Source organism: Daktulosphaira vitifoliae, unplaced genomic scaffold, assembly GCF_025091365.1.
Source record: "Daktulosphaira vitifoliae isolate Bord-2020 unplaced genomic scaffold, ASM2509136v1 Scaffold_4, whole genome shotgun sequence".
Taxonomy (NCBI): Eukaryota; Metazoa; Arthropoda; class Insecta; order Hemiptera; family Phylloxeridae; genus Daktulosphaira; species Daktulosphaira vitifoliae.
In genome coordinates this window covers 25911896-25937261 of record NW_026099575.1, presented here as the reverse complement: position 1 = coordinate 25937261, position 25366 = coordinate 25911896, and the positions used below count along the sequence as shown (strand labels likewise).

The window sequence follows — 25366 nt, the reverse complement described above, 5'->3', positions numbered from 1 at the left end:
AATTTTTAATGATTTTTATCAAGCATTTTGAATACTTTCGACAGGATATCGAAGCAACTTTAAGGTTAATAAATTAACTGCACCCGAAAAATAATAATAAAAAGTAAATATTATACAATTAAATTTTGTAGTAATTATTTACGCATTATATTTATTTCGACGAATTTCTGTAAAGTACATAGATTTAAAACGACCCTGAATGTTATTTTTTATCTACGTTCTCTCATATTTTCTTAGGCATATGAAAGATCTTTACAAAATTTATCGTTATTCTCGCATAATATACTACAATTGTATGAAGTATATTATGCGAGAGTAAACTTCATTAACCTTGAAAATTATTAAACGTATTTAAAACTTAATAATCGTGACGATATCAATAGAATAGTACACAATAGTGATTTTAGTAAAGTAATAATGTTTTACACTTCCGTATGTCATTTATCAATTGTCTATAATTAAGTTAATATTTTAACAAGACATTTTAAAGAGTACAATTATTATCGTGATTAACTAAACTAAGTAAGTTTAATTCAACACGTTAATTTTGAAGAAAAAAAATGCTTAGCGAAAAGAGAATATTTTATTTATTAGTTAGTAAAGTATAAAAGTATATGTAGTTTCAAAGTTTAAAATTTTTTTTTGACGTATAAATTAAGTGTCCTTGAAGGTTATCAGAAAAAAAATTGAATTAATGTTATATGGAAAAAATGAATTTTTTTAGGAAAAATTTTACAAAGAAATTAGGAAGTCAACTGTCGGAATAAATTTAATTAAAAATAAAAATAGGGCATTAGGTTTGGAAGAGTTAAAAAAATCGATTTGAAGGACTTTATAAATAAAGATAGTCTATTTAAAATATTGAATATCATCAATACACTTAGTATACAAGGTAATTTACTTTAATGTTATTTAACGAAGACATAGATTTATAATTAATTTTTCGTTTTAAATTATTTATTAAGTCCTGTTTTAATCAAAATTTTTAAGTTCATACCTCTTTTATTCTGTAGCTTGTTCTTCGCGTAATTGTGCGATGCACTTCTCCTTCATAAATTTCCTCGACGCTCCCCATATTGATATATGGTTATCCTGACAGCAAAAAGATTCACCGCAACTTAACAACGTTTAATTTTATTAAAAAACGAATTGACGATATTTAAACACTCGCGATCACAGATGATATCCTAAGTTGATTTATGTTATGTTGAAGAACAAATGTTTTTCTCGTCCGCGTTACTGTTTAACACATCAGTTGGCTATATATTATGGCACATTGGGTAGCATGCGCTTGTTAGAGAAAGAACGCCCAGTCCCTTAAATTCTATAAATAGACTATAATGGATAAGAAAAGAAAATAACACGTACGAACAACGCACGTCTTCTTTTTCTTTCATTGACGCCATTTATTAATCTCAATGTAAATTTTTCAGAAATACATACAATGTAATAATATTGTTACGTTTTTTCTCAGAATCTTTTTATTTCCAAATCTCAAGGTTATGGTCACATTTGAGCGTCATTAAAACATAACAACGTCTTCGATATTTCAATTGTATTTAACATACTAATACGGGTTATTGGTGATATTTATCATACACATCGTGAACAATATTAATTCACATGATAGAGAAAAGTAATTTTACACACAAATATTACTGAGTACAATATAACAATATACGAGTACTTTTTTCTTTTTTCTCGATTCACACAAGCGTCTAAATTTATCATTAATGCATAATATTTAAAAAATATTATTATTATTATTATTACAATAATAATCATTGTTATTACAATTAAAAAACTGATAGTTAAGTTTCTCATTGATAAAAAATGATGGTACAGTAATCATAGTCATTTAATTTAAACAGTGTATATTTACATAATTAATTTTATACGAACAGCTGAATGATTTTATGATTTGCTTTGTACTTACAATGATTTATTATCCTCGGTTATAAAAAAATGTATTTGTACGAAAAATAAATAAATTATATTCCAAAAGCTCATTAAGTTTCAATAAATGCAATAAATATGTAGACATATAAGTACATGAATGTAATTATAAAATATTTTTTATAATTCTGAGCAATTTCTAGTAGGTTAATAGAAACGCCTTATTTAATATATAGATTTAAAGTAAAACATAATACGCACATATTATCAGACAGAAAGTTAAAGAAATTAATTTAAATATAAATTTAATAAGATACAGTTTTAAAACAAATAATTATAACATTGATGACATTTTAAGCTTAAAAAATATTTCATCAATAAAACAATAATTGAAGTTACGTTTTACAATACAAATTTGTATTTTTCAATGAAAAATTAATTAGTTTTCTAAAAAAATTAAATATATCACAACTATACTTGACAAATAAATTAAAATAAAAATTTATTGGCCTGTTATTAATGGACTTATACAAATAAATATAAGCGTAATTTAAGTTTATTACTTCCTTAACAATTATCCTATCATATTTAAGACGGAATATATTATTAATATAAGAATGATTATATAATCAATAAAGAATCTTAATTTTGCTGGTTAAAAATTAATTGATAGATTATAATTATAAGCCTAATATAATTTTCCCTTAAAATTTGTACAATGTAATATTCTTAATAAAGTACAAACTTGAAACATTTTAATTTTCATTATAGTTGAGGAAGTAACTTTTTGTGATCTTGTAACTGCGATTGAAGTGTTGAAAGTTCAGATGGTCTGAAAACACCTTTTTCAGTTATTATACCAGTTATCAGTTGAGCTGGTGTTACATCAAATGCTGGATTCCAACATGTTACACCTGTAAAAATACAGATATAATTCTTGTGTAAACAATTAAATACTAGTTATTACAATAATATAGTTTGTTTAAACAAACTAAAACATTTACAATAAATTTATAATCATAAAATTATGTGCAGTAATTTTAATTAATAAAAAAATTAAAATAAATGTTATGTATTTTTGAATAAGATTAATTTGAAATGTTTATCAAACTTAATAAATTGAACTATTTTATTTTAACAGAATATTTGTGTTTTTACATTAAGACGTAGTAATATTATAGTACAAGAGTAACTATAATTTAGTGTTATTCATTGGATCTTGAAATAAGTTAGTAACCCAAAACAAAAGTAAAAAAAGTAAAACTATATAAGTAGTAATTAAAATAGAATTTTTAAATTCTCTAAGCCTTTAAAAATGATTAATAAACAGCTATGATTTATTAATAGAAAAATAAAAATGTATAGTAAACATCTTACTTGCGGTAAAAAAAGAAATGAAAGTATAAATGTATTATTTTAAGTTTCCCAGCAATTGTTACATTTGAAATAAAAGCACAGGAATAAATTTTCTTGTGTAAAAAATTACTATGAGTGATCATGCTGAATACTATAAAGTTTTTTAATAATAATGATATATTTTTAGAGATAAATATAAAACTTTTAAAAAAATTAAAATATTGAACCTAATTTTATTGGTACTTATTTATTTTATAACTCGCAATCAAATAGGATTTTTAACTTAATTAAATTTTATTGTAAAAAATAAACAAACAAGAAGAGAAACGACATATTTATCAACTAAAAAAATGAAAATATGAAATAGTTCATATATCAAATAGTTAGTGAGAATAGGTGTAATTATTTCTAAATTAGTAACATTTGTTAAATATAGATAGGCAATGCTAAATTAATAATAACAAGTAATTTTATGAATTTTTGAATATTTTTAGTTTTTTCTTATATTTTTACAGATTAGTGTGCAAAAATTAACAAACAATGTAGGTAGAACTTTGATAATGAATTACCTAATTTTATAAACATAAAATACATTTCAAAGAATATATTTATTTAAATTTTCACTTTAAGAATAAAAAACATAAGTGCAAAGATAATCAGTAGACAATGTATTGTACTCATTATGTTCTTCATATAATCTATGCAACATTAAAAATAAAATGTTTACCTGGTGAAGCTATTCTAATATTATTTATGTGTGTCATTTCTACTTGAGGCCGTTCCTCAATTATAATACTATCACCAGTGTTAACACTAAAATCAATTGACGTTAATGGGGCTGCCACATAAAATGGAACATCATGATGCCTTGCAACCACTGCAATCTTAAAATAATAATAATAATAATGATAACAATTATGCTAATTATATAAAAAATATAAATATATACTTGATATGTTCCTATTTTGTTAGCTGTATCACCATTAGCTGCTACTCTATCAGCTCCAACAACGACAGCACTAATCTGAGCAGTCTTCATTAAATAAGCAACAGTACTATCACACACTAGTGTAGATGGTATTTTATCATGAACTAGTTCATAGGCAGTAAGCCTAGCACCTTGGTTATAAGGTCTTGTTTCAGTAAAATAACAATTTTCTAAAAATAAATAACTTTCATCAAAAAATAACTTAGCCTTTTCTATGTTATAATTAAAAATAAAATGAAAAATTATTGAAAATTACCAAGTCTTGAAGCGGAATGTAAACATCTAACAACACCTAATGCTGTACCAAAATATGCAGTTGCTAACGAACCAGTGTTGCAATGTGTTAAAATGCGAACTTGCTCTCCATCTGAGACACCATTCAAAATAGCTTTAGCACCAAATTCTCCAATTGATCTATTATCAGATATATCTTTCTCTAGCATAGCTTCTATTGCAGCTACAAACCTATAATTATTCAAAAAGATTTATTATATAAAATAAATGACAAATTTTTAAATAAACCTTACCTAGCTTGCATTTCTTGGGCTGAAATATTTTCATCATTATCTAAAGAATTAATATAAGATATCAAATGATCTGCAGCTTGTTTCATATTTACAGCAGTAGGGCGGGCAGAAATTAAATAATTTAATTTTCCTTCAACTTCTCTACGAAGGGCTTTTTTTTTTTCAAATTCTTCTTTTGAAATTTCTACAGCCAAACTTAGGCAGCCCACAATTGCAATTGCTGGAGCACCTCGAACCTTAAATAAATAAATGTAAATAGACAAATATAAAGTATTCTACATTTATACTTGACCAAACAAGGATTTTTTTTGTTTTCAAAGATGTATACATCATTATTAATTATATACCTTAAAATACTTTTATTGACATTCCATTTAAAAATAGTATTAACCAAAAATTATTTAATTATATCACTTAAAATTTCTGGAATTACTTAAAGAATTAGATATAAAATTTTAAATAAGTATTTTTATTAATAGATCTTTTGAAAAACATTATTAAAATATTCAGTTTCAACTAGATATAAAAAATAGACAAAACAAAAACACAAAAAAGTAATTTTGCTAATTTAGCAATTTATAAGTATGATATTAAAATATAAAATCATGTATGCATGCATTAAATTTTTTTTTTTTAATTCTTGGTAGTTGAAATATTAATTAGCAACTCATTCATTTTTATTTAATATTCATATAAGGATGTAAAATGGCATGCAATACACAGACCAAATGTTCTTAACAAACACTACAGTACATTTGTTTGGAATAAAAATATAATTTAAAAATAGATATTGTATTTTAATTATTTAAGAATTAATTTAAATATTATAGTTACACAATAAGATATTATTAGTTAGTAGGATTTAACAGAAATTTGAATAAGTTATTAACAAATATAAGATATTAGTATTCTAATTATTAAAATTTAACATAAATATTGTTCATGTACTAGAAATATACTTTAGNAGTTATTAACAAATATAAGATATTAGTATTCTAATTATTAAAATTTAACATAAATATTGTTCATGTACTAGAAATATACTTTAGGTAGTACTTAATTAAAATAATAGCACTTTTATTATTAATTTGTAATATAAAAATGATCTCAAATAATGAAAAAAATAAATTAAAGATAGCCATAAAATATAGAATTAATCTTAAGTTTGACGACAACATTATTATCTTATCTTATTATTTAATTTTTACTCAAAAATTATAATATAAAAAAATTCTTTTTTTAAAGCTTATATAATATGCATATTAAAACTTGACTGATAATATTGTGAAATTATTGTAATTATTTTTAAATTCAAGAAATAATTATTAAGCCTATGATTAAAAAATAAATATTTCTATGAGTAACAACATATTTAACTTTCAACGACTTAAATTTTAAGTTGTTTAACTATTTTGAGGAAAAATTGTTTAATATTATTTTAAAAGAAATAATTCATAAAAATTATTACTTATAAACATTAAGGAGAAATGATTTAATGAAAATATTTTGCAAAACATAGAATATGAGATGATAATACAATTTTAATTTTAAATAATTTGTAGACATCTGTTAATAGGTGGAATAAATTGTAATAATGAAATCACTTAAATTAAAATCCATTTTGAATTAAGTAATCAAAACTAGTTTTCACATTAATAAACTCTACAGTTGGATGTCATAAAAAACAAATATAAAAAGTACAAAACGATACATATTAAATACCTGCATTTTGTTAATAACTTTCCATCCATCTTCGACGCCTAAAATGGGTATGTATTTCGATTCTTTTGGTAGAAGTAGTTGATCTAACACTTCTAACGTGCCATTTTCATATCTAATTGCTTGTAGTGTCATAGTAGCCGGCTTTGCGGCAGAGTATTAATATAAAAATTATTTTTAGTAGAAAATATTAGAAGAACGTGGACTGTGGAGTCCGCAGAAACCTGCAGGCAACGATCGCCGGTCGAAACTTAGACGGTGGCCGTTTTGTAGACCGTACAACACGGTAATTGTTTTACACGAGACTCACTCACAAACATAAACACTCAACAGCTGCTAATTCTTTCTATATTATCTATTGTTATCAGTAAATTTGGGGTTTAAAAGATATCAACTATGATCATGCACTAATCATACTTTGCACATAAAAGTGAAACGGTTGTATTGATCATTATATACTGAATCTTATTTTTTAACCAATATTCTTTCAAAATCAATTTTAATGTGGATAAATTTTAAGTTAATGATAGCATTAAATATAAATCGAGTAAAAATCTGACATTAAATCTTTAAAGTATACTAAATGATAAAATTTTACCATTGTAGATTAACACGTTTATGTTAACACATAAACATATAGGAATTAATTATTTTTCTCTTCCATTCCTATAGAAAAAAATGCTAATCCCAAGATCGTGGTTGCTCTAATGATTTTAAAGTTCTCAAACTATTTTTTTTCAATTTAAAAAATTCTTTTTTTATCGCTACTTTGATTATTACGTGCTTTTTTCAGAAGATTATTCCAAGCAAAAAGGGCATTCTAGTGCCATGAATCTTCCATTAACGTTTAAATTAAGCATTTGTAATTACCAAAATAAATTTTTTTTGATAATCTACGTGTTAATATAGTTGTAAAGAATAAATGTTTATTAAATATTTTTGGTTAGTCAAAGAACAAAGGTTTCTTGAAAATTTCTATATGTGCATTTCGACAAATGTGAATTTTTTGTAAATTTAACCAATTTTAAGAACTTTATTACAAAAAAGATTAATGGATTTATAATGAAAATTATCTTTAAATTTATTTCATTAGAAAATATGAGCCCATCCCTTTTGTATGTGTATTATATATATAAAGATATTGTTTATTATAGTTAGTGAACTTAAAGTTTACTTGGTAATATACTATTTTTTTATAAGTATATTAAAATTATACTAATAAAAAGGAAGATTTACAGTGGATCATAGTAAAATGAAAAATATTCATTTTAATGTCGTAGATAATATCTTTTATCTATAATAAATAACAGATCAAAGTTATTGGACTATATTCTTAATGTAGAATTTACCAAACAACTTTTTACTATTATAGGGCAAATTTATTAGGCTTTTTATGAAAAAATTATCTTTATATTCTTTGTAGAAACATGAGAAATAAATCCATAAATACAAGAATACAGAAGTATTAAAAATAGTTAAAACCTGCCTGTTTATGGTGTGTTAATAAAACACAGGCAACCTCGTGAATTTTTTTATTTTTGATAGCCATTTCATTCAATTATCACAATTAATGATAATTATATTTATATTCTTATAATTGTTACAAGTGTTTAATTATGATAATATTAGATATTAATAATTTGATAAAAATTAGGGGTATTATTTTTTGATAAAATATAGATAAGTATTTGAATTTATCTACATTATTATTTTAATTATAATTATTATAATTCGTTATTTAAGAACGAGAATGAGAATAGGTTGTAGCTTACAAATATTACCTTATAGTATTGAGTTAAATGAGTCATAAAATTTTGTTGGTTATAGAAACAGTTATATATTACTGCCAAATTTTGTAGTTGTCCACTTTTTTAAATGTCCTAATTATATTATGAAAAACCTTGTTGAATATTTAATGTTTTCAAGGTTTACATGGCAATTTAATTATCTTATAAGTAGATCAGCAATGCAAATTCCATCTTGTAAATTTATTGGTATTAATTTTTTAATATAACAGGATATCCAGTAAGAAATATATTTCAAAATGGATTGGGAGTCATTTTATAATAGTCATTCATCACCCGCTTCATATGAAATTATAATTACTGAAATAAAACAATTTATATCTCATCATGAAAATAAAAAGATTGTTTTAATAACAGTAAGTTTTTAATTTATAATTTTATTATACCGCTTAATTTGTGAAGTGATTATTTTTAAATATTTATGTTCATTAACTTGGTGGTTTTAGTCTGGTGGAACAACAGTCCCAATAGAACAAAATACTGTAAGATTTGTTGATAATTTTAGTGCAGGAACTCGTGGATCTGCTTCAGCTGAATATTTTCTTGATTCAGATTATGCAGTTATATTTCTTTATAGGTATTATGTATTTTTTATGTTTTTCATAATTTTTAACAGGTATTAAAATACAAATTGTTTTTTAAAAACTTTATATTGCTTTTATTTACAATCCCTAGTATCTTAATTAAGGCGAAATTAAAAGCTTCTGATATGATAAAATAAAAAAGGGTTTTATGATAAAACTACTACTTATGAAAAATGAGATAAATTTTTTTATTCAATAATTTTATATATTTAGGTTTATATTTAATCTGTTATACCAGATGATCAATAATTGAACAATATACCCTTTTCCTTACCCTTTGAACACTTTGTATTTCTCTAATGTAAAGTAAAAAACTACATTTCAGATCAAAATCATTGGAGCCGTTTCTTCGACATTTTTTAAATTCAAAATTACTAGATAAATTGGAAATAGTGAATAATAAATCAATCCAAGGTTTGTAACATTTTGATTAATACTTTAAATTAATTACATACATGATATTAATAAATAGTTTCCAAAATTGCTGAATGCAAATTAAAAGTGGAATATTTAGAACATATTTTTTTAAATTTTGATTCAATTTTTTTAAATCTTAAAATGTCTGTTGAATAATATGTGGGATATATAAAATTTTGATAGAGTACGAATAATATTTTCTTTGTACATATAAATTTTCCGGTTTCCTTACTTATAGATCATTCTGTTTTAAATACCTCATAATTAATTTTTTTTTTTGTTACAGTAAAAGAGGATCTTGAAAATCTAATACCTGTATTAAAAAAATACAAGGATGCCAAAAGTTCTAACAATATCATATCTATTCCTTTTACAACATTAGTGGAGTATATGTGGCTATTAAGAGGATTTTGCAAGTTATTGAATAACAGATATTGTTTAATTTACTTAGCTGCAGCTGTTTCAGATTTTTATATTCCACCTAATGAAATGGTAAAAAAAGTAATACATTTAATGGAACACTAAATATAACATTTGAATTTTATGTTATTTTCTATATTTACATGGAATTGATTTATAGAATACTTAGTTATAAGTTATCATAATATACTTAAAAATTTAAGTTTTTAATTTTTAATATAAGAATATTTTGTTCTAAATTTCTCTTAAATGATCAATTTTTTTTTTTTAAGGTTTAAAACAACTATATAATTAAAAATTATATTTTTGTTGTCGAGATACATTTATACAAAAATACAACTTTTTAAAGAATTTATTAAAAATACACATTTTTTGATATACAACTAAAAATTAAATATAAGATAAAACCAAATATTTATTAAAATTTTATTCTAACAAACTTCTTTAACACAAATTATTATTTAACATTTGGTTTATTAGGCTGAACATAAAATACAATCAAAAGATGGACCTCCAGTGATTGCTTTGCGTATGGTACCTAAAGTATTAATGGCTATTACTCAAATTTGGTCTCCTAAAGCTTTCATAGTTTCGTTTAAACTAGAGACTGATAATTCTCTTTTAGAATCAAAGAGCAAGGATGCACTCATAAAGTACAAACATCAAGTAAGTTAAATTGGGTTATAGTATGTTAAGCCTACCTATCAGTACACTCAAAGGAGTCTAGTATTTATAAGAAAATTTTTAATTATACCACTTGTAACCTATTTGGTCATTTCAGTTCTATTCTCGGAATAATCAGTGCAGTTATTAAAAATGTTTATCACTTTTTATTATTGTTACTATCTTTTTTAATATTACGTAATATTTAATTTGTTTAGTTGGTAATTGGAAATTTACTTCATACAAGAAAATACCATGTGAAATTGATATGTCAAAATGAAATTGAAGATATTTATCTATCAGAAAAAGATAATAAAGATGGAATAGAAATTGAGGACATCATTGTTAAAAAAATTAAAATAAGACATGAAGTTTTTTTGAAAATGAATTAATATTATTGTTTGTTTAGTTTTTTCATAATTATCATATGTATTTATTAAGATGTATAGTAATATACAATCCAAATAGAAATAAAAAAGCACCTATAGTGTTTTTGTAATTTTATATAAAATAAGTATTAACTCTAACCGCATCAGTAAATTTCCAAATTTTATATAATGATATTAAAATAATTATAATCTAGCATATATATTTTGTTGTAGTCATGTTTATTATGTATGTGTTTATAATTTTGTAAAATTAAAAATATATACATGAACCTAGCAACATAATCACAAGCTTTTAACACTTCTATGAGATAAACATAAATTTCTCTTTTTATTCATATTAGATGTTTTAAATATCAAACCATTATATGTGAATGTGTTTACAAAAAAATTAAAAATAATTTGTGTTTAATTAAAAATACAAAGTTTTTAAAATGACATAAATATTTAATGTTTACTCATATTTCATTATACAATATATCTATTTTAATTTTTTTCTATTGGTAAACAATTTACTTCTTCATGATTAATATTGTCATCAAGTTTTTCTTCAGGGGAAATTCTATATACACTTACTAAGTTTTTACTATCGTCAAACTTACAACTAACATGAAAACCACCAATTAAAAATGTATAAAATTGATTGTTATAACGTTCTCGTACATAAATGGACCTAGGATCTTCTTTTAAAATATTGATAATTGTTGGTTCTATATCAGTCATATTCAAACTATCTAAAAACTCTTTAGCTCTTGATGAAAATTCCACACTAAATTGTTGTGTAATAGGTTCTGTAATCCATTGAGGAACTCGTACCTATGAAAAGAAATTGAATTATTTTATGTAAAAATATTTAAGTGTTATAAAATACTCTTGAATGGAGGGGAGACAAAGGAATGTTATCATAAGCATTGTTTTCTTCTCCATCTGGTGCTTCGCGATCAGAAGTTAATGGATCTAAAAGTATTTGATGTGAACCATTATCAAACAAGGATATTGGTTGGGTGAAAGATCTTAACATCATTGGAGCATCGTAATGTGGAATATATGGCTTAATATCAACAACAGGAGTTCCATCAATCATGTCAACACCAGAAAAATACACAGAGTTTCCTAAAAAATTATACTAGTTGTTATAATTATATTAAGTATGAAAAGCCTTAAAACAAACCTTCAACTCTATCAATTTGAACTAGTGATAAACCTATAGGGGAAGGTCTATGTGGAGATCTTGTTCCAAGTACACCAGTTTTTAAACCATTCAATCTTGGAGGAGATACTTTGGCATGAATATGAGTAGTATCATTTTTGTGGAAATGGAATAATACCCTAAAAAAATTACTGTTATTAAAGAGCTATCTAAAAAATAAAAGATGTACTAACCATAAATGTGAAAAATCAGCAAGCCCTTCAAGTGCATGATCTGGATTAGTAAAAATTGTGTTTGATATAGTTAGTTTAGCTTGAGCTAATGGGCAAAGTCCTGGTTGACGTGGGACACATCGCCGTTCTTTGAATTTTGTTTGAATATGTCCTATTATGGAAATTTCAATTTTTTCAGGTTCTCTAACTTGTTTAAGATCATTTGTTACCAAATTTCTTTCCCCAAGTAGTTTTTTCAAAGCTTCATTTTGTTTCCTAATGAAAATATATCAAATTTCATTTTAATTATTTCAAAATTTAAGGCAATTTTCATTAAAAATAAAAATTACTTGAGTGAGTAAATTTGTGCTCTAGCAACAGACAATTGTTTAAGACCTTCTACTAGGTCTTTGACATCTTCTGGTTCATCTGGAGGTACGTCCATTTCATTAATTTTTCTTACAAATCAATAAAAAAATATTATAATAATTGAGTTGACGTTTTAAAAATTAATTTTAGAAACAATAATTTTTTAAATAAAACATTCTTATTATACATTTTTTAATATTATTACACAATTAACATTATACTTAGAATTATTGATTATTATTACTTGTATAATCATTAAACCGATATCCTAACACTTTTTCATAAGATTATTTATTAGTTCTGATAATCTTATCAGTTCTTATTGCAATAAAAATTTGGAATTGATTACAAATAAAAGATTACAAACGTTAAATTTAATGTTACTCTTTTATATTCATCAGAAAAATATTGCATATTTGGCATTAATTTTTTTTTATTGTTGATAGCGAATCACGCAACATTATGTAGTCTATACTACACTGTTGAATTATCTAAGTTTAATTTTAACAGTTTTTTAATTCGTAAAAAATGATTTAAATATTTTAATATATTGACTAAAATTCAATTTTGTTTAATTTTCTTAAGATGCTATGTGGTGGTAAGTTTCTTATTACTTTAAATATAAAATTTTTACTTAGAATTTTATTTTTTGGTTAAAATAAGAGAAGTTAAATATTTTATAGATTTCATCACTTAATTTTTATTAACTAATATTTTTTGTTTTTTTTTAATAATACTAGTAAATTGTACTAATGCTGTAGATTTATATGGCTTAAATGATTATAGATAATAATTTGTCAAGTTAAAATACCGCCCCAAATTGACCTATTTTACAGTACCTTAAAAACATTTGTTCAATTAATTTTCTTTAAATTGCTTTAAAGTGGAAAGTGTTATATTGTAGCTACAGAAAAGTCAATTTTCATTCAAACTTTATTTGATAACATTTGAATAATACTGTTTATCACTATAATAAATATAAGAAACCTATGTAAACAAAGTTTGAAATACTTATGCATAACTTATTATGAGCTTTTTAATTTATATATTTACTATTTAAATGTCTTTGATAATATTTATGTGTTTAAGTCAGTTATTTTTTGTTGTATGTAGAAGTTTTAAGACCTACTAATAAAATAAAACATGTATTATTAATTTTGTAAGTCCAAATTATTTTTAGATAATATATTGTAATAAGTAAATTTTAACGGAAAGTTTCCTTATCATTTAAGTTAAAATAATAGTTAACCAATTTTGTACATATTATACTGTGTTATATTTGGTTATTATAACATATATTAATTATATAGGCAATATGCATAATGATAACACTTGGAAAGGAACAAATAAAAGTATGCTGCCTAGAAGCTTTGGAAAAAAGCTATTTCCATTACTTATACCCTCCCCACAACATACAATATTATTTAAGGTTTGTTAAAAAAACATTTTTTAGTATTATTTATTAACTTTTAATAAATGATATATTTTATCATTATTTTTTAGGTTTCAAAAAATGTAAATAGTGTCTTAGAACCATTTCCTGAAAACTTGCATGATGTTTGGGACAATAATCATGTAAAGTTACCATGTTCTAAATCCAACTTGCTTTCTGAAAAAGAAAATGTTTGTATATAATTTCAAGTTGAGAAGATGAATGATAAAAATATAATTTTTATTATAGGATTTTAAAAAATATAGATGGGATGTGATTATTGATAGCTTATTGAAACCTATTTTGACCAGTGAACAATTAGAAAATGCTATTAAGTCATATAATTTAAAATACAAAGGCATTTGGCGTTTTCATCTTTTACATTCATTTTTTGATAATGTAAGATATTTAAAAAATGTATATACATATATTGTTATATAGTTAAAAATTTGTTATGAATAGGTTTTATCTGAAGAAGAGACTGAAGGATTTTTTGAACATCTTTTACCCAAAATTATCAAGTTAGCTTTACAGTTACCGGAATTAATTACAAATCCTATACCATTATTAAAACAAACTATTAATCATTCAATATCAATGAACAAAAAACAAATAGCTTGTTTATTAGCCAATGCTTTTCTATGTACATTTCCACATAGAAATAATAGTGGAGAAAATTCAGAATATAATACTTATCCTCACATTAATTTTAATGGGTAATTTACTGATAAAATTTAAATATACCGAAGTTTACTTAATATAAGTAGTATGAATATATACATTTTAGACTAAAAAATAAATTATAATATTGTTGGAGAGAAACTTTTTAAAATAAATCAGTATTAAAAGTTAAGTAAGAATATTGATCTACAATTGATCCCAAGGTATTATAAATTAGCCATGGAATTTACTTTTAACAGTATTCCTCTATCTTTTATTTTGTTTTTGTGTATAGAGTGTTACCAAAACCACTATATCATACAATTGTTATAATAATGTATTCTTATGTCAAATTTACTTTTAGATTTTTAAGAGATTTATTAAATATTGAAATATATATATATGTTATTTCATAAATATATTAATATTAATTTTTATTTAAAGATTGTTTCAGTTAAGAGTAAAAAATTCAGATGACAAGTATTTGTATGAAAAATTAAAATGTCTTATAAATTATTTTAAAAGAGTTACCAGTTCAAATTTTAGTAAGTATATTTTTGAATATATTTTATTTCAATTATTGGAATATTTTTATTTTAAGAATTTAATGGTGTAATAACTTACTCTCGATGTTATTTAACTGAAAATGAGTTACCAACTTGGTTGAAGTCAACAAATCTATTGACAAATCTTCATATTGCATCTGATGGAACTATAGAAGAAGATGGAGATGGAATGTTTCAAGTTGACTTTGCTAACAAGTGTGTACTTTAACTAAATTTATAAAAATCATTTATTTTATTGAAATAATATAGGTTTATTGGAGGTGGAGTACTCAATTGGGGTTGTGTTCAAGAAGAGATTCGTTTTCTTGTTTGTCCTGAATTACTAGTATCACAATTATTTTCACAACAAATGTTACCAACAGAATCAATAATTATCACTGGTAGGAGTTAATTTAAGGCTAACTTATTTTCATAATTTTTTCATAATGATGAAATTGTAAATAATAATTTAAAATATTTATTTTAATTAGGAGTTGAACAGTTTAATGATTATAGTGGATACTCACACACATTTAAATGGACTGGAAATTTTATTGATAATACTTTAATTGATGATAATCATAGAAGATATTGCACTATAATGGCGATTGATGCTATATATTTTCGAAATCCACAAGTTCAATTTGCTCCTAAACATTTAAGACGAGAACTTAATAAAGTATGTAAATATTTATTTACTATAATTCTAGTTAAATAGTTAAAATTTGATTTATTTTAAGGCTTACTCGGGTTTTGCTTGGGGAAACAAATCAGATTGCTCTGATATATCAATAGCTACAGGAAATTGGGGCTGTGGAGCATTTAGAGGAGATAGTCAATTGAAATCTTTACTACAATTATTGAGCGCTGCAGAAGCAAAGCGTGACATTGCTTATTTTACTTTTGGTGATACAGGATTAAGAGACTCTATTAATGATATACATTCATTTTTAAAAAACAAAAAAGTTACTGTGGGTGAGTTTCTTAATTTTTATTTTATTTTAAAATTGATATATATTTTAAATAATTAAAAAAAGAAATAAACTTAACAGTCTACACAAATATTCTTGATATACATACTCAAATGAGCAATTAGGAAATAATATTGCATTATGAGTTCACCTCTCTTTAATTAACTAAGCAAAAATAGTATCAATTTTTATGTTGTATTTTTAAAACTATTTTTTTAAACTGTTATTAGTCATTAGTGTACAATTTTGTGTTGGAAATATTTAATTTACATTTTCATTACAGGAGAAATTTGCCAAATTTTAATTAAATATAATCAATATATGTTGAGCCATTCTAGATCAAATTTGTATGAATTTATTTATAATGCAGTTTCTAACCGAGAATTACAGGTTGGTATGTAAAATAAAATCGTGTTGATTATTATAAATTAATTTTAATTAAAATGTTTAATTCAATTTGTGGTAAATATTTTAGAAGTCCAAATGTGAAAAAACAGCAAATATTGTCGACGATAGCATCAAATCTGATGATGCAAGCTTTGAAAAAACAATCAAATCTTTATGTGTGAGCCCTACTGTTATTGAAGCTACACCTGAAAAAAACTCTCACAATAAAATAGAGGAACCACTTAAACCTGAATCTAATTCAAATATAAATCACGAAGATCAAGTAGATTCTGAAAATGTGAAATTTTTACCAGTTAATCAGTTTAAATTGAGAAATGATGAAGATCGCTCTTTATGTATTCAACAACAAAAAAACAGTTGGATTCAGTTAAATGATTCGAAAAAAGATTTTCAATCAGTAACTGAAAAATCTGTTCAGTCTTTGAGTAAATTAAAACGAGAAAGAGATGAAGAAAATGGTAAAAAAAGAGTTAAGCGTAAAATATCAGATTATTTTAAAAAATCATAGTTTTTTTCTAAATTTTATTTAATTGTCAATTTTAATACTGAGTTGATATTGTATAATTATTTTTCAACATAAAAAAAAAATGTATTATATGTTTTCATTTAATTAAAAATACTGTGAAAATAGGACCTTTTTGTGGTTAAATACTTAAGTTTTGAATAAGGCATAAAGTTCTATATATGTATATGAAATGTTGAGAGTTAAAGTATATACTTTTATAAAAAAATTACTACTATTAAACATCATCGGCTGAATTAAATTCTTCGGTAACACTACATAAAGAATGTTTGTTTAAAGATTGTCTTTAAGTGAATATGATACAAATTATTTTTTAACCAATTAAAAATTTTCATCTCTTATGTTTTTGTAAAATTTTACGCTTATTAATTATACAATGTTGTTAAATGACATGCTTAGAAGTGAAGTGTTATCTGAAATGATTGACGTTTTAATTGAAGGCTACGTTACTGTAATCGGTCATTGTTCAGGAACGCCAATTGTATTCCACCAAGTTGTAGAAAAAACTTGTAAAATTCAAAAGCTCCTCCTCGATGATCTGGAAAAATTGTCGCCTATTCTGGTGCTCAGAAAACGGCAGAAAATTTGATAGTTTCCAAGGATGAAATCCCATTCAGAAATTTAACGAATGACTTAATATATACTATAGTAGTTTCGATTACAACTACATTGACATACATTTCATTGAATCACAAAGAGGTGTTTTAGAGATCCATGTTAGCCACTAACAACACGCAGACAATGATGAGTAAATATAAATGTGTGTGATAGCTGCATAGTTCACGGAGTTCATATTAATTTGAAAAAATTTAAGATAGAAGTTTTTCAAAGTTTAGTACTTTAGGAATGACACTTTGGGTGGTTACTAAATGGTTGTTTTTATGTACGTTGACTTGAAAAAAAAATTCACAATGGTCTTATTTATATGGTTTTCAATAAAAATTTAAAATTACTTGTTTACGATTTAACTCTTTCCAATGATTGAATAAGTATTAAAAAGCTTATAAGTATGTGGAATAATAAGCAGAAAGAACTTAAAGCTACAGTCGAGAATACTGGCATAGAGTAGAGAAAATAGGAATGAAGAGTTATCTCAAAATTAAAATGAAGAAAAAGATAGTTTCCTGGAGAAAGTTCCAGTTTTTTTAAAAGAATGTCATCATATGGGCGAATACTATTCATAATTTTGGTATAGGCATTTGGCAATTTTAATAGATTTTAGTTTGAAGCACTGTCAAGTTTCATTACAATCAATATGGGTAACGGTGAACTAGTTTTTTTTGTTGCTTCCTTTGAGTAATTGAGACACATCAATTTATTGTTGAGTATAATTTTTTGATTCTTATTCGACTAGATGCGTACGATATAAACTAATGTATTATTTCTTTAGGTAATTTTTTCTTAGTTCTTAAGTATATAAAGAAATTAATTTTATTTTTAACTATAATAAGACATTCTAATTTTTGTTTATAAAATAATTTTTTTCTAATTTGTTTATCACTAATTTTGTATATTAGAAATAAACTTCTCATTTTGTTTTTTTATAAATATATTGAATTATTTTACACGATGCCATGAGTTTCTAAGTATAAAAAATAGACATTAGTGTATAAGTGAATTATTTTGGTTTCAACAATTTACTCAGGAAAAAATCATGAAATATGACTATAGATTTTGCTTGAAGCAGAATAAATTTTCCTCGACTTCAGACAAAATAGACAGCCATTCATAAAAAATGGTTTACTAACGATTTGTCACAGTTGTAAAAATCGAGATTTTTTCATAACACTATCGACGTTCAAAGCGTGCGATTTTGCTAGCAACGCATTTATTTTTTTAACATTTTCCTGTATCCTATTATATGCGGAGGTTCACACATATTAACTTTTTCCAACGCCTTGCCGTCTCTATACTATTACCACAATACTTATAATCATAACTAAGATATTATTATTGAATGTATTTTATTTATGACATCACTATTAGTTAAACAAGAAAACCCAAGTGAACATAATGTTCTTTTAGTGTAAATAATTTTAATAATATGAAAAAATTATCAAAAAAATACACTAATATTATCATTACAGTTTAAACAAATTATCACATTAAAAGTTTTGTCCGTTCTTTATCTGTCGTTAAAGGTGTCGGGTAGAATTTATAACTAAAATTACGATACTTCAGTATCAGAGATAATTATTACAAATCGCAGAGTTCCTTTATACATGTAAACAGGCCCTAAATATTGTATTCAAGCTTTGAATGAGCATTATGGCATTAAACTACCCGAGGCGTAATTAAAACTGCAATACTACGGCAAATGAAAGCTCCAGATAATTATCTAAACTATCTTGTTATGATAACACCACATTGAAACGGGACGTCAACTGTCTAGTAACCTAGTCTAACTATTCACTAAATATTTTATGCAAACGCTGTCACCAGTTATGTTGGACATCACGTCTGTATGGAAAATCGGGTTCACCTCCTAAATTCCAGGAATCGCGTATAATCCTAGTCATAGTGATGGGTTAGACCAAGAGTTACCAATTATTATTTTTAGACATTTTTGATATTAGCAATTTGGAAAATGTTCGCGGACCATCAAAATACATATATTTAACATATAGTAGGATACAGGAGCGTAGTCAGATTCTCATAATAGGGGGACAATAAAAATCTACATAGTTCAATAATTCATTTATTTAAACTATAGTTATGTCATGGAAAATTTAGTTCTATATTCATATCTCCTGTAGAGCCCTATAATAAGTACAACAAATAGTTTTTTGTTTTATACTCAACAAAAATAATGGTAAATCTTTAAGAAAAAATAATAATTTCTAAAAATATTAAAAACGAATAAGATATATTAAAATAAATATTCAATATTGTTAAAAATCTTAAATATTCAATGCGAGTTAAATTTATGTGAGAAGCAAAATTTTATGTTTACATAATTTTTTTTACAAATATCACAAGACTTTTTCAACTAATATAAAGAATATTAAAGGATTTGTTTGATATATTAATCATCATATTTATAAATGACAATCTAATCTAACTTGACTGTGACTGTAAATAAAACACATGTAATTTAGTTAATTCAATATTTTTTTTTATAGAAAATACATATAAATTGACGTAGGAAATGTATAGAATAAAATATATTAGTAATAGAGACTTAAATTAATCAGACGTGTTAACGATTTTGGCATATTCTTCTGCAGCCAAGACAAATGCTTGTACATTATTTTCATATTTGGATACTATCTCTTGACATAATGGAGCCATTTTTGCATCAGCCATAATAGCTAATCTGAGATTTCCGCCATAGTTCATCATAGACAAAGATAAGCCTGAAATGTAAACCATATGTATATACTTAAGTTACAAAAAGTTTAATGTGGAAAAAAAGAAAAATTGTACCTAATAATTATTTTTAGATAAAGTACATTTTTTATTAAGAGCATTACGTTTAAGATAGAATTGTTTTTAATTAAAATTTAAAAGAATGTTGTCATAAACATACAAATTATTACTATAAAAGATCATAGTTTTAAAACGGACGTATCAAATGTTTATATAAATATTTAAGATTTTTGAAAAAGTCATCATTGTATCAAAGTATCATTAAAATATTTTTCAATAGTCTGATAGCCTAGGTAGTTTGAAAATATTTGTCCAAAATAAGACATTTAAAAGCTCAACGTAATAAAATTGATTGAAAATATTATTATTTCATTTTGCTAAAGAAGAACCTAACCGATTTTTATATTATAAAATAATTCGATGATTTTTGAAATTATTGGGTACATTGAATGAAATTAAATGTTTGAATATCTGATCTGTAACTATTATTGTCTACTTACAGACATTTGCTTGAGGTGGCCTCCAATATAGGATCGCCTCTACTTCTTGATCCCATAACAACCGTCTCTTTTCATTGTCCCATTTATTTTCTTCTACGTATGTGACCGTTAAGGGATATTTTTTAGATAAGTAGCTCAGTCCATAACTGACAAATGGAGAAGGTAAGAATGATGTAGCCAGACTATGGTCAATCTGCCACATGGAAGCTATGTATAATCCTGTCTGATTGGCTATGGCTTCTTGTAAACATTCTTGCATCTTATGTAAACAATAAATCGGTTCACTATCGATGTCCATGGGCAACGGCAGTGATAGCAAACCATAAGAAACTACACGTCGATCGTTAAGTTGAAATAGGTTGTTTTTAGATACAAACCGAGTAGTGGTCATCACATTCTTCGGGTACTTGACATTTGCCTTATCAAAGTATTCTTGTAAAGCAGCCGACAACATGGATAGCTGTATCTCACATGTTGCCGCCCCTGTGTTATTGTGAATGGTATTGACTACGGCCATGTCGATTGGTCCAGACCAGTATACACATTTTTTACCACTCAAAGAAAACTCGACTCTCTGTTCTCGACTGAAAAATGGGAACACCAGTTCTTGAATAACAGTTCGAGGTGCGTTATAAACCAGTCGGAAAATGTAAAGCATTTCTGAGGCGCTGTACATGAGCACATAAGTCCAGTACACGTACGTATATGTATTCCTGAACATAAGTAAAACAGTTATAGGAAACCGGAATAGACCTTTGACCATCAACCACCACGTGAATGAAATCCACAAGGCCGGGTGGAAAGTGTACACTATGCTTTCCAATGCGTAATGCCAGCGAATATTGCGTTTAACTAATTCTTTTCTTACACTATTCGGATAATAAGAATACCCAGTGTCTTTGTATGCAGACATCATAACTATGGCAACCATGGCGGAGAATACGAACGCATTGGGACGATGTTTTAGAATTTTTGGATTTTCTAAAGGATCGTAAGTTGACACCAACTCGTTCCACGTATTGGTCCAAATTTCCGAAACGTGTTCATACAGCCGAGGTAATGCCGTGGGCGCTTGATAAACGGTAGACAATATATTTTGTATGCTGTCAACATCATTTTGATGTGCAGGCGATTTCTCAGTGTATTTCCAATCGTTCGATTTAAGTAATAAAAGATCGCTTATTCCCACTCCATCTTCAGATGCGTAAAGGTGGTGCATTCTCACTAAAAGATAAAATGAATCCTCGATTGGCACAACAGTTATCTGCCACTGAGGTTGTTTAGATGGTATATGCGTTTTGACAATATCATTAATATACTCCTATAAAAAAATAAAATAAATAGTAAATTTAAAGAAAATTCCTCAATTATTTATAGCAAATCATTGTTGATTTGATTTCTATAGATATAAATATGTACAAAAAGCTTCATGCAGAATGGCCTGCGTCTTTAGTCTAAAATTGGTTTTATAATAAAATTATTATAGAGATGTTTATTTTAGAAAAAGTGGTATTCAATTGCTACTAATAAAAAGTATTTTAGTAAATCAATCCACATAAAAATGTCTTTAAGTGGATTCAACTGGTTGTTGTGCGAAGCTCTTCAAGTTTAAAATTTTAGCAATACTTTATTTATGAACTTTAAGTTTAATTTTTGAAAATGTTCCGGAAATACTGACACTTTTATATATAATTTAAATTAAAGCTTTAGTAATATACTTTACTATGAAAAAAAAATTTTAAACTATAGATTTTTTTCTTGATGAAAATGACTACCGTATTAAAAAATATGCTATTTTTGTGTAAAAATACTTGGTATTGTGTTTAATTTTTTTTTAAAATACCTTACAAAGAGATTACACTAATTTTCATGTATATTATTAATATAAATATTATTGGCATGGAATATAAAGTTAAACTTAATTAATTTTTTTTGCTTCTCTTAAGTCGAGCAAAATAACTTTGAAATTTTAGTTTAAATTGTCATTTTTATCTTCCAACAAATTCGAAAATTGTACGGTTGTCATGTCGGTAAAACTTAATTCTTTAACGTTTGAGGTCCGAGGTTCGAAACTGCCTGTGTGAGTGAATCTTTTTTATATGTTAATACATGGTTTTAACTAATTATTAATAGTATTAAAAATTAGTTGTGATGGAAAAAATCTAAAAAAACTTGTCCCAACTATGCCACGTCCACGCTGTACCATGACTCCACTGTACTACCGTTTTTTTTATACACTTGTAGAATTTTTTATCAAGGGTTACCACTCTTTAATTAAAACCCTAATTTTAGCTTCATGCGTAGCTGAGAAATGATTAATTTTACTACGATTTACATTTATTGGTTTTGTGTCTGTACGAAAGGAATCCATGAGGTTCGCCACCATGGATATAAAATCATACTATTTGGAAGGAGTAGTGGAGAAATGATTCTCTCTACTATTCTACGTTCTAAAAGCTATCATTTTAATAAATACATGCATTTAAAGATGAACTATTCTTCAACGAAGTGTTTTATAATAGTAATGTTAATTACTGTCCAGATATCAATCTATACTTATATCAAATATTATTATTGTTACTTATTTTAACGTAACAAGTTCAATTTACAAATTTAGTACATAGTATGTAATACAGTATAAAAATAGAATTTACAAATTTCAATAATACAAATATCTATATAATGAGAAAATACAAATATACTGGTACTCACTATGCGTCGTCATGACTGTGGTTGGTTTTTGATATTATAAGTGAAGTAACTTGGTATAATAATGTGTTTTATTAAATATAGTTCACTCGACAATAAAGTCAAGTGTAAGTATGTTAAATCATCTAATTAGTTTAAAACAATATTCTATTACTACACAGTCTATTGTAAATATTTTAATATTATTCTCCATGCACTTATTTGTTTTAACAAGGCGAGAAGAGTCTTGAATTATAAGAAAATTGTTTAATATATACAGAATGATCTGTTTATCATAAACCACTCGATTACTCGCATAATAAATACAATAAAAAAAAAAAATATTTTGCTCTATTTTAGTTACATATATTTCTTGATTTATTAGCTAATAATTACATTTTAGGATCATCTCTTATAATGTATAGGAGTGTGAACTTCATTTTTTTCAAACTGTAACATACATATTTAATTAAATTATAAATTTGAAAATTATCTAATTGAGAAAATGATGATAACAACTTTTAGCCCAGTATTTCAGATCTTATTAACAATTTAACGTTAGACTGGAAGTGAGGAGTGGGTGTTTTTATTTTTATCACTAGCCATTTTCTTGGCGTACTCTTCGTCCCATCTATGTATAAAAATGAGAATAACTTCCAAAGTACTTATCTAAAAGTTGTTATCGACCGGTCATTTTATTAATTAGATTATTTTCTGTTATATAAGCTAGTTAAATATATATATATATATATATATCTATTTAAAAAAATTAAGTTGATACCCCTTTATATTATAAGGGATGATACTATAAAATTATTTTTCTAATATGGTATATATTTGCAAGTAATCAAGTGGTTTATGATAAACCGATCACTTTGTTTATATATTAATATAAATATACATACATACATAATACAAATATCTAGTATTTTCAATTCTAATTATTTAAAGAAAGGTATAGTATAAGTGAACATGTTACTTTTGGCGTATGTAAATAGTTAATGTAACATTATTGAATTGATAGGTGGTATAAATTATAATTTTCATAAAAACATAATGTTTCATTTTTTTCGATAATTTTAATAAAATAATTAAATGTATTGAGCACTCATGTCATTTAGTTTCGCCTAATGGCTTTGCATTAACAAATTGTTGATTGGGTTTTTATTTTAGAACGATCGAAGTAGATAAATTGAAACTGTTGCTACCATTTTAGCTAATTAAGTATTTTTACATTGTACATAACTTCATGTGAAGTGTATAATTATTGTTAGATATTAATTGTAAAACTTAAAATTATACTACGTATGTTATATGTTACTAAGGTTGCAAAATAAAATATTTGTTGGTCAATTTGTTTCATATTGCTAAATATTCAATGTGTTTTGTTCGATATGTTATTTCAATATATTTAATAATGTTTTCTGTAGTTTTCACGGTAACTTGACGTCAATTGGGCAACTCGCAATAATGGGCCTCAATTGAATTTTAAGAACGTAATACTACCGACGTCATTAGTTGATTTATGATGTACTTTTAAATTTTATCTAAATTATTAAAATTAGTTTAAACTCATAATGTTTGTTTTTTTTTTTGAAAACACGTCGAATTTAGTGTCTGTTACAAAAGCTGATACGATTGTTTTTGGTCAGCAATCGTTAATTAGATAACAGTTTATTATTGGTAATAATAACTCACTCTAGTAAAACTTCACAGATGTGTATCGCATTATTAGACCAATGCAACTAATAACTTTTATTTAACTACTTTTTTTTTTT

The 25366-nt window shown here is 24.9% G+C and overlaps 6 protein-coding genes across 18 annotated transcripts in view; 2 read left to right on the top strand and 4 right to left on the bottom strand.

Moving 5' to 3' along the window:
- The window catches only part of LOC126905939 (tropomodulin), a 31786-nt gene extending 30534 nt beyond the window's left edge, over nucleotides 1-1252 (bottom strand). For 3 of the 6 annotated variants that reach the window (XR_007704137.1, XM_050686118.1, XM_050686117.1), the window contains exon 1: nucleotides 998-1252. Coding sequence is in view for 4 of the 6 variants with exons in the window: in XM_050686118.1 (XP_050542075.1) it covers nucleotides 998-1075 (78 nt within the window). In the remaining 2 variants the exon portion in view is untranslated. The remainder of the gene's footprint in view (nucleotides 1-997) is intronic. The other 3 variants (XR_007704138.1, XM_050686119.1, XM_050686121.1) reach the window with 2 other exon arrangements.
- A 288-nt stretch (nucleotides 1253-1540) lies between these two features.
- Nucleotides 1541-6830, bottom strand: LOC126905941 (methylthioribose-1-phosphate isomerase). 2 transcript variants are annotated; one of them, XM_050686127.1, is made up of 6 exons: nucleotides 6490-6830; nucleotides 4768-5003; nucleotides 4497-4705; nucleotides 4202-4410; nucleotides 3980-4136; nucleotides 1541-2789 (listed from the first exon to the last, which is right to left on the bottom strand). In XM_050686127.1, the coding sequence occupies exons 1-6, from the start codon at nucleotides 6619-6621 to the stop codon at nucleotides 2662-2664; spliced, it is 1071 nt and encodes a 356-aa protein (XP_050542084.1). In that variant the 5' UTR covers nucleotides 6622-6830; the 3' UTR covers nucleotides 1541-2661. The 2 variants fall into 2 exon arrangements, with proteins under 2 accessions (XP_050542084.1, XP_050542083.1); XM_050686126.1 differs by having other exon boundaries at nucleotides 1541-2810; nucleotides 6490-6824.
- Nucleotides 6831-7168: 338 nt separating this feature from the next.
- On the top strand, nucleotides 7169-10926 carry LOC126905943 (uncharacterized). Of its 7 annotated transcripts, none has more exons than XM_050686130.1 (7): nucleotides 7169-7348; nucleotides 8504-8647; nucleotides 8738-8868; nucleotides 9201-9289; nucleotides 9579-9793; nucleotides 10193-10378; nucleotides 10594-10926. In XM_050686130.1, exons 2-7 carry the CDS (start codon nucleotides 8531-8533, stop codon nucleotides 10765-10767), a joined length of 912 nt encoding a protein of 303 aa, XP_050542087.1. In that variant the 5' UTR covers nucleotides 7169-7348; nucleotides 8504-8530; the 3' UTR covers nucleotides 10768-10926. The 7 variants fall into 7 exon arrangements, with proteins under 7 accessions (XP_050542087.1, XP_050542090.1, XP_050542089.1 ...); XM_050686133.1 differs by lacking the exon at nucleotides 7169-7348 and adding an exon at nucleotides 7410-7428; XM_050686132.1 differs by lacking the exon at nucleotides 7169-7348 and adding an exon at nucleotides 7827-7981.
- A 149-nt stretch (nucleotides 10927-11075) lies between these two features.
- LOC126905942 (tRNA (adenine(37)-N6)-methyltransferase) lies at nucleotides 11076-12749 on the bottom strand. The gene is made up of 5 exons (XM_050686128.1): nucleotides 12474-12749; nucleotides 12145-12399; nucleotides 11933-12090; nucleotides 11633-11874; nucleotides 11076-11577 (listed from the first exon to the last, which is right to left on the bottom strand). Exons 1-5 carry the CDS (start codon nucleotides 12566-12568, stop codon nucleotides 11248-11250), a joined length of 1080 nt encoding a protein of 359 aa, XP_050542085.1. The 5' UTR covers nucleotides 12569-12749; the 3' UTR covers nucleotides 11076-11247.
- A 107-nt stretch (nucleotides 12750-12856) lies between these two features.
- On the top strand, nucleotides 12857-18601 carry LOC126905938 (poly(ADP-ribose) glycohydrolase). Its single transcript, XM_050686116.1, has 12 exons — nucleotides 12857-13090; nucleotides 13803-13921; nucleotides 13996-14115; nucleotides 14174-14323; nucleotides 14387-14640; nucleotides 15029-15129; nucleotides 15186-15345; nucleotides 15400-15530; nucleotides 15621-15808; nucleotides 15870-16104; nucleotides 16384-16490; nucleotides 16576-18601. Exons 1-12 carry the CDS (start codon nucleotides 13078-13080, stop codon nucleotides 17014-17016), a joined length of 2019 nt encoding a protein of 672 aa, XP_050542073.1. The 5' UTR covers nucleotides 12857-13077; the 3' UTR covers nucleotides 17017-18601.
- Nucleotides 18602-20093: 1492 nt separating this feature from the next.
- Nucleotides 20094-25366, bottom strand: part of LOC126903692 (uncharacterized) — a 19807-nt gene continuing 14534 nt past the window's right edge. Inside the window, exons 5-6 of the mRNA XM_050682069.1 lie at nucleotides 20901-22221; nucleotides 20094-20387 (exon numbers count right to left, since the gene is read on the bottom strand). Coding sequence (XP_050538026.1) covers nucleotides 20218-20387; nucleotides 20901-22221 — 1491 coding nt within the window. The 3' untranslated portion in view covers nucleotides 20094-20217. The remainder of the gene's footprint in view (nucleotides 20388-20900; nucleotides 22222-25366) is intronic.

Coding starts and splice junctions, on each gene's coding strand:
- LOC126905942 (XM_050686128.1), bottom strand. CDS start 12,568: ATGGACGTACCTCCAGATGAACCAGAAGATGTCAAAGACCTAGTAGAA. Junction 12,091..12,144: donor GCTGATTTTTCACATTTATG/GTTAGTACATCT, acceptor TAATTTTTTTAG/GGTATTATTCCATTTCCACA. Junction 11,875..11,932: donor TCAAATTGATAGAGTTGAAG/GTTTGTTTTAAG, acceptor ATAATTTTTTAG/GAAACTCTGTGTATTTTTCT.
- LOC126905941 (XM_050686126.1), bottom strand. CDS start 6,621: ATGACACTACAAGCAATTAGATATGAAAATGGCACGTTAGAAGTGTTA. Junction 5,004..6,489: donor AAGTTATTAACAAAATGCAG/GTATTTAATATG, acceptor TATTTATTTAAG/GTTCGAGGTGCTCCAGCAAT. Junction 2,811..3,979: donor TATTAGAATAGCTTCACCAG/GTAAACATTTTA, acceptor GTATTTTTACAG/GTGTAACATGTTGGAATCCA.
- LOC126905943 (XM_050686130.1), top strand. CDS start 8,531: ATGGATTGGGAGTCATTTTATAATAGTCATTCATCACCCGCTTCATAT. Junction 9,290..9,578: donor GAATAATAAATCAATCCAAG/GTTTGTAACATT, acceptor TTTTTGTTACAG/TAAAAGAGGATCTTGAAAAT. Junction 10,379..10,593: donor TCATAAAGTACAAACATCAA/GTAAGTTAAATT, acceptor TAATTTGTTTAG/TTGGTAATTGGAAATTTACT.
- LOC126905938 (XM_050686116.1), top strand. Junction 14,324..14,386: donor TACATTCATTTTTTGATAAT/GTAAGATATTTA, acceptor TGTTATGAATAG/GTTTTATCTGAAGAAGAGAC. Junction 15,531..15,620: donor AGAATCAATAATTATCACTG/GTAGGAGTTAAT, acceptor TATTTTAATTAG/GAGTTGAACAGTTTAATGAT.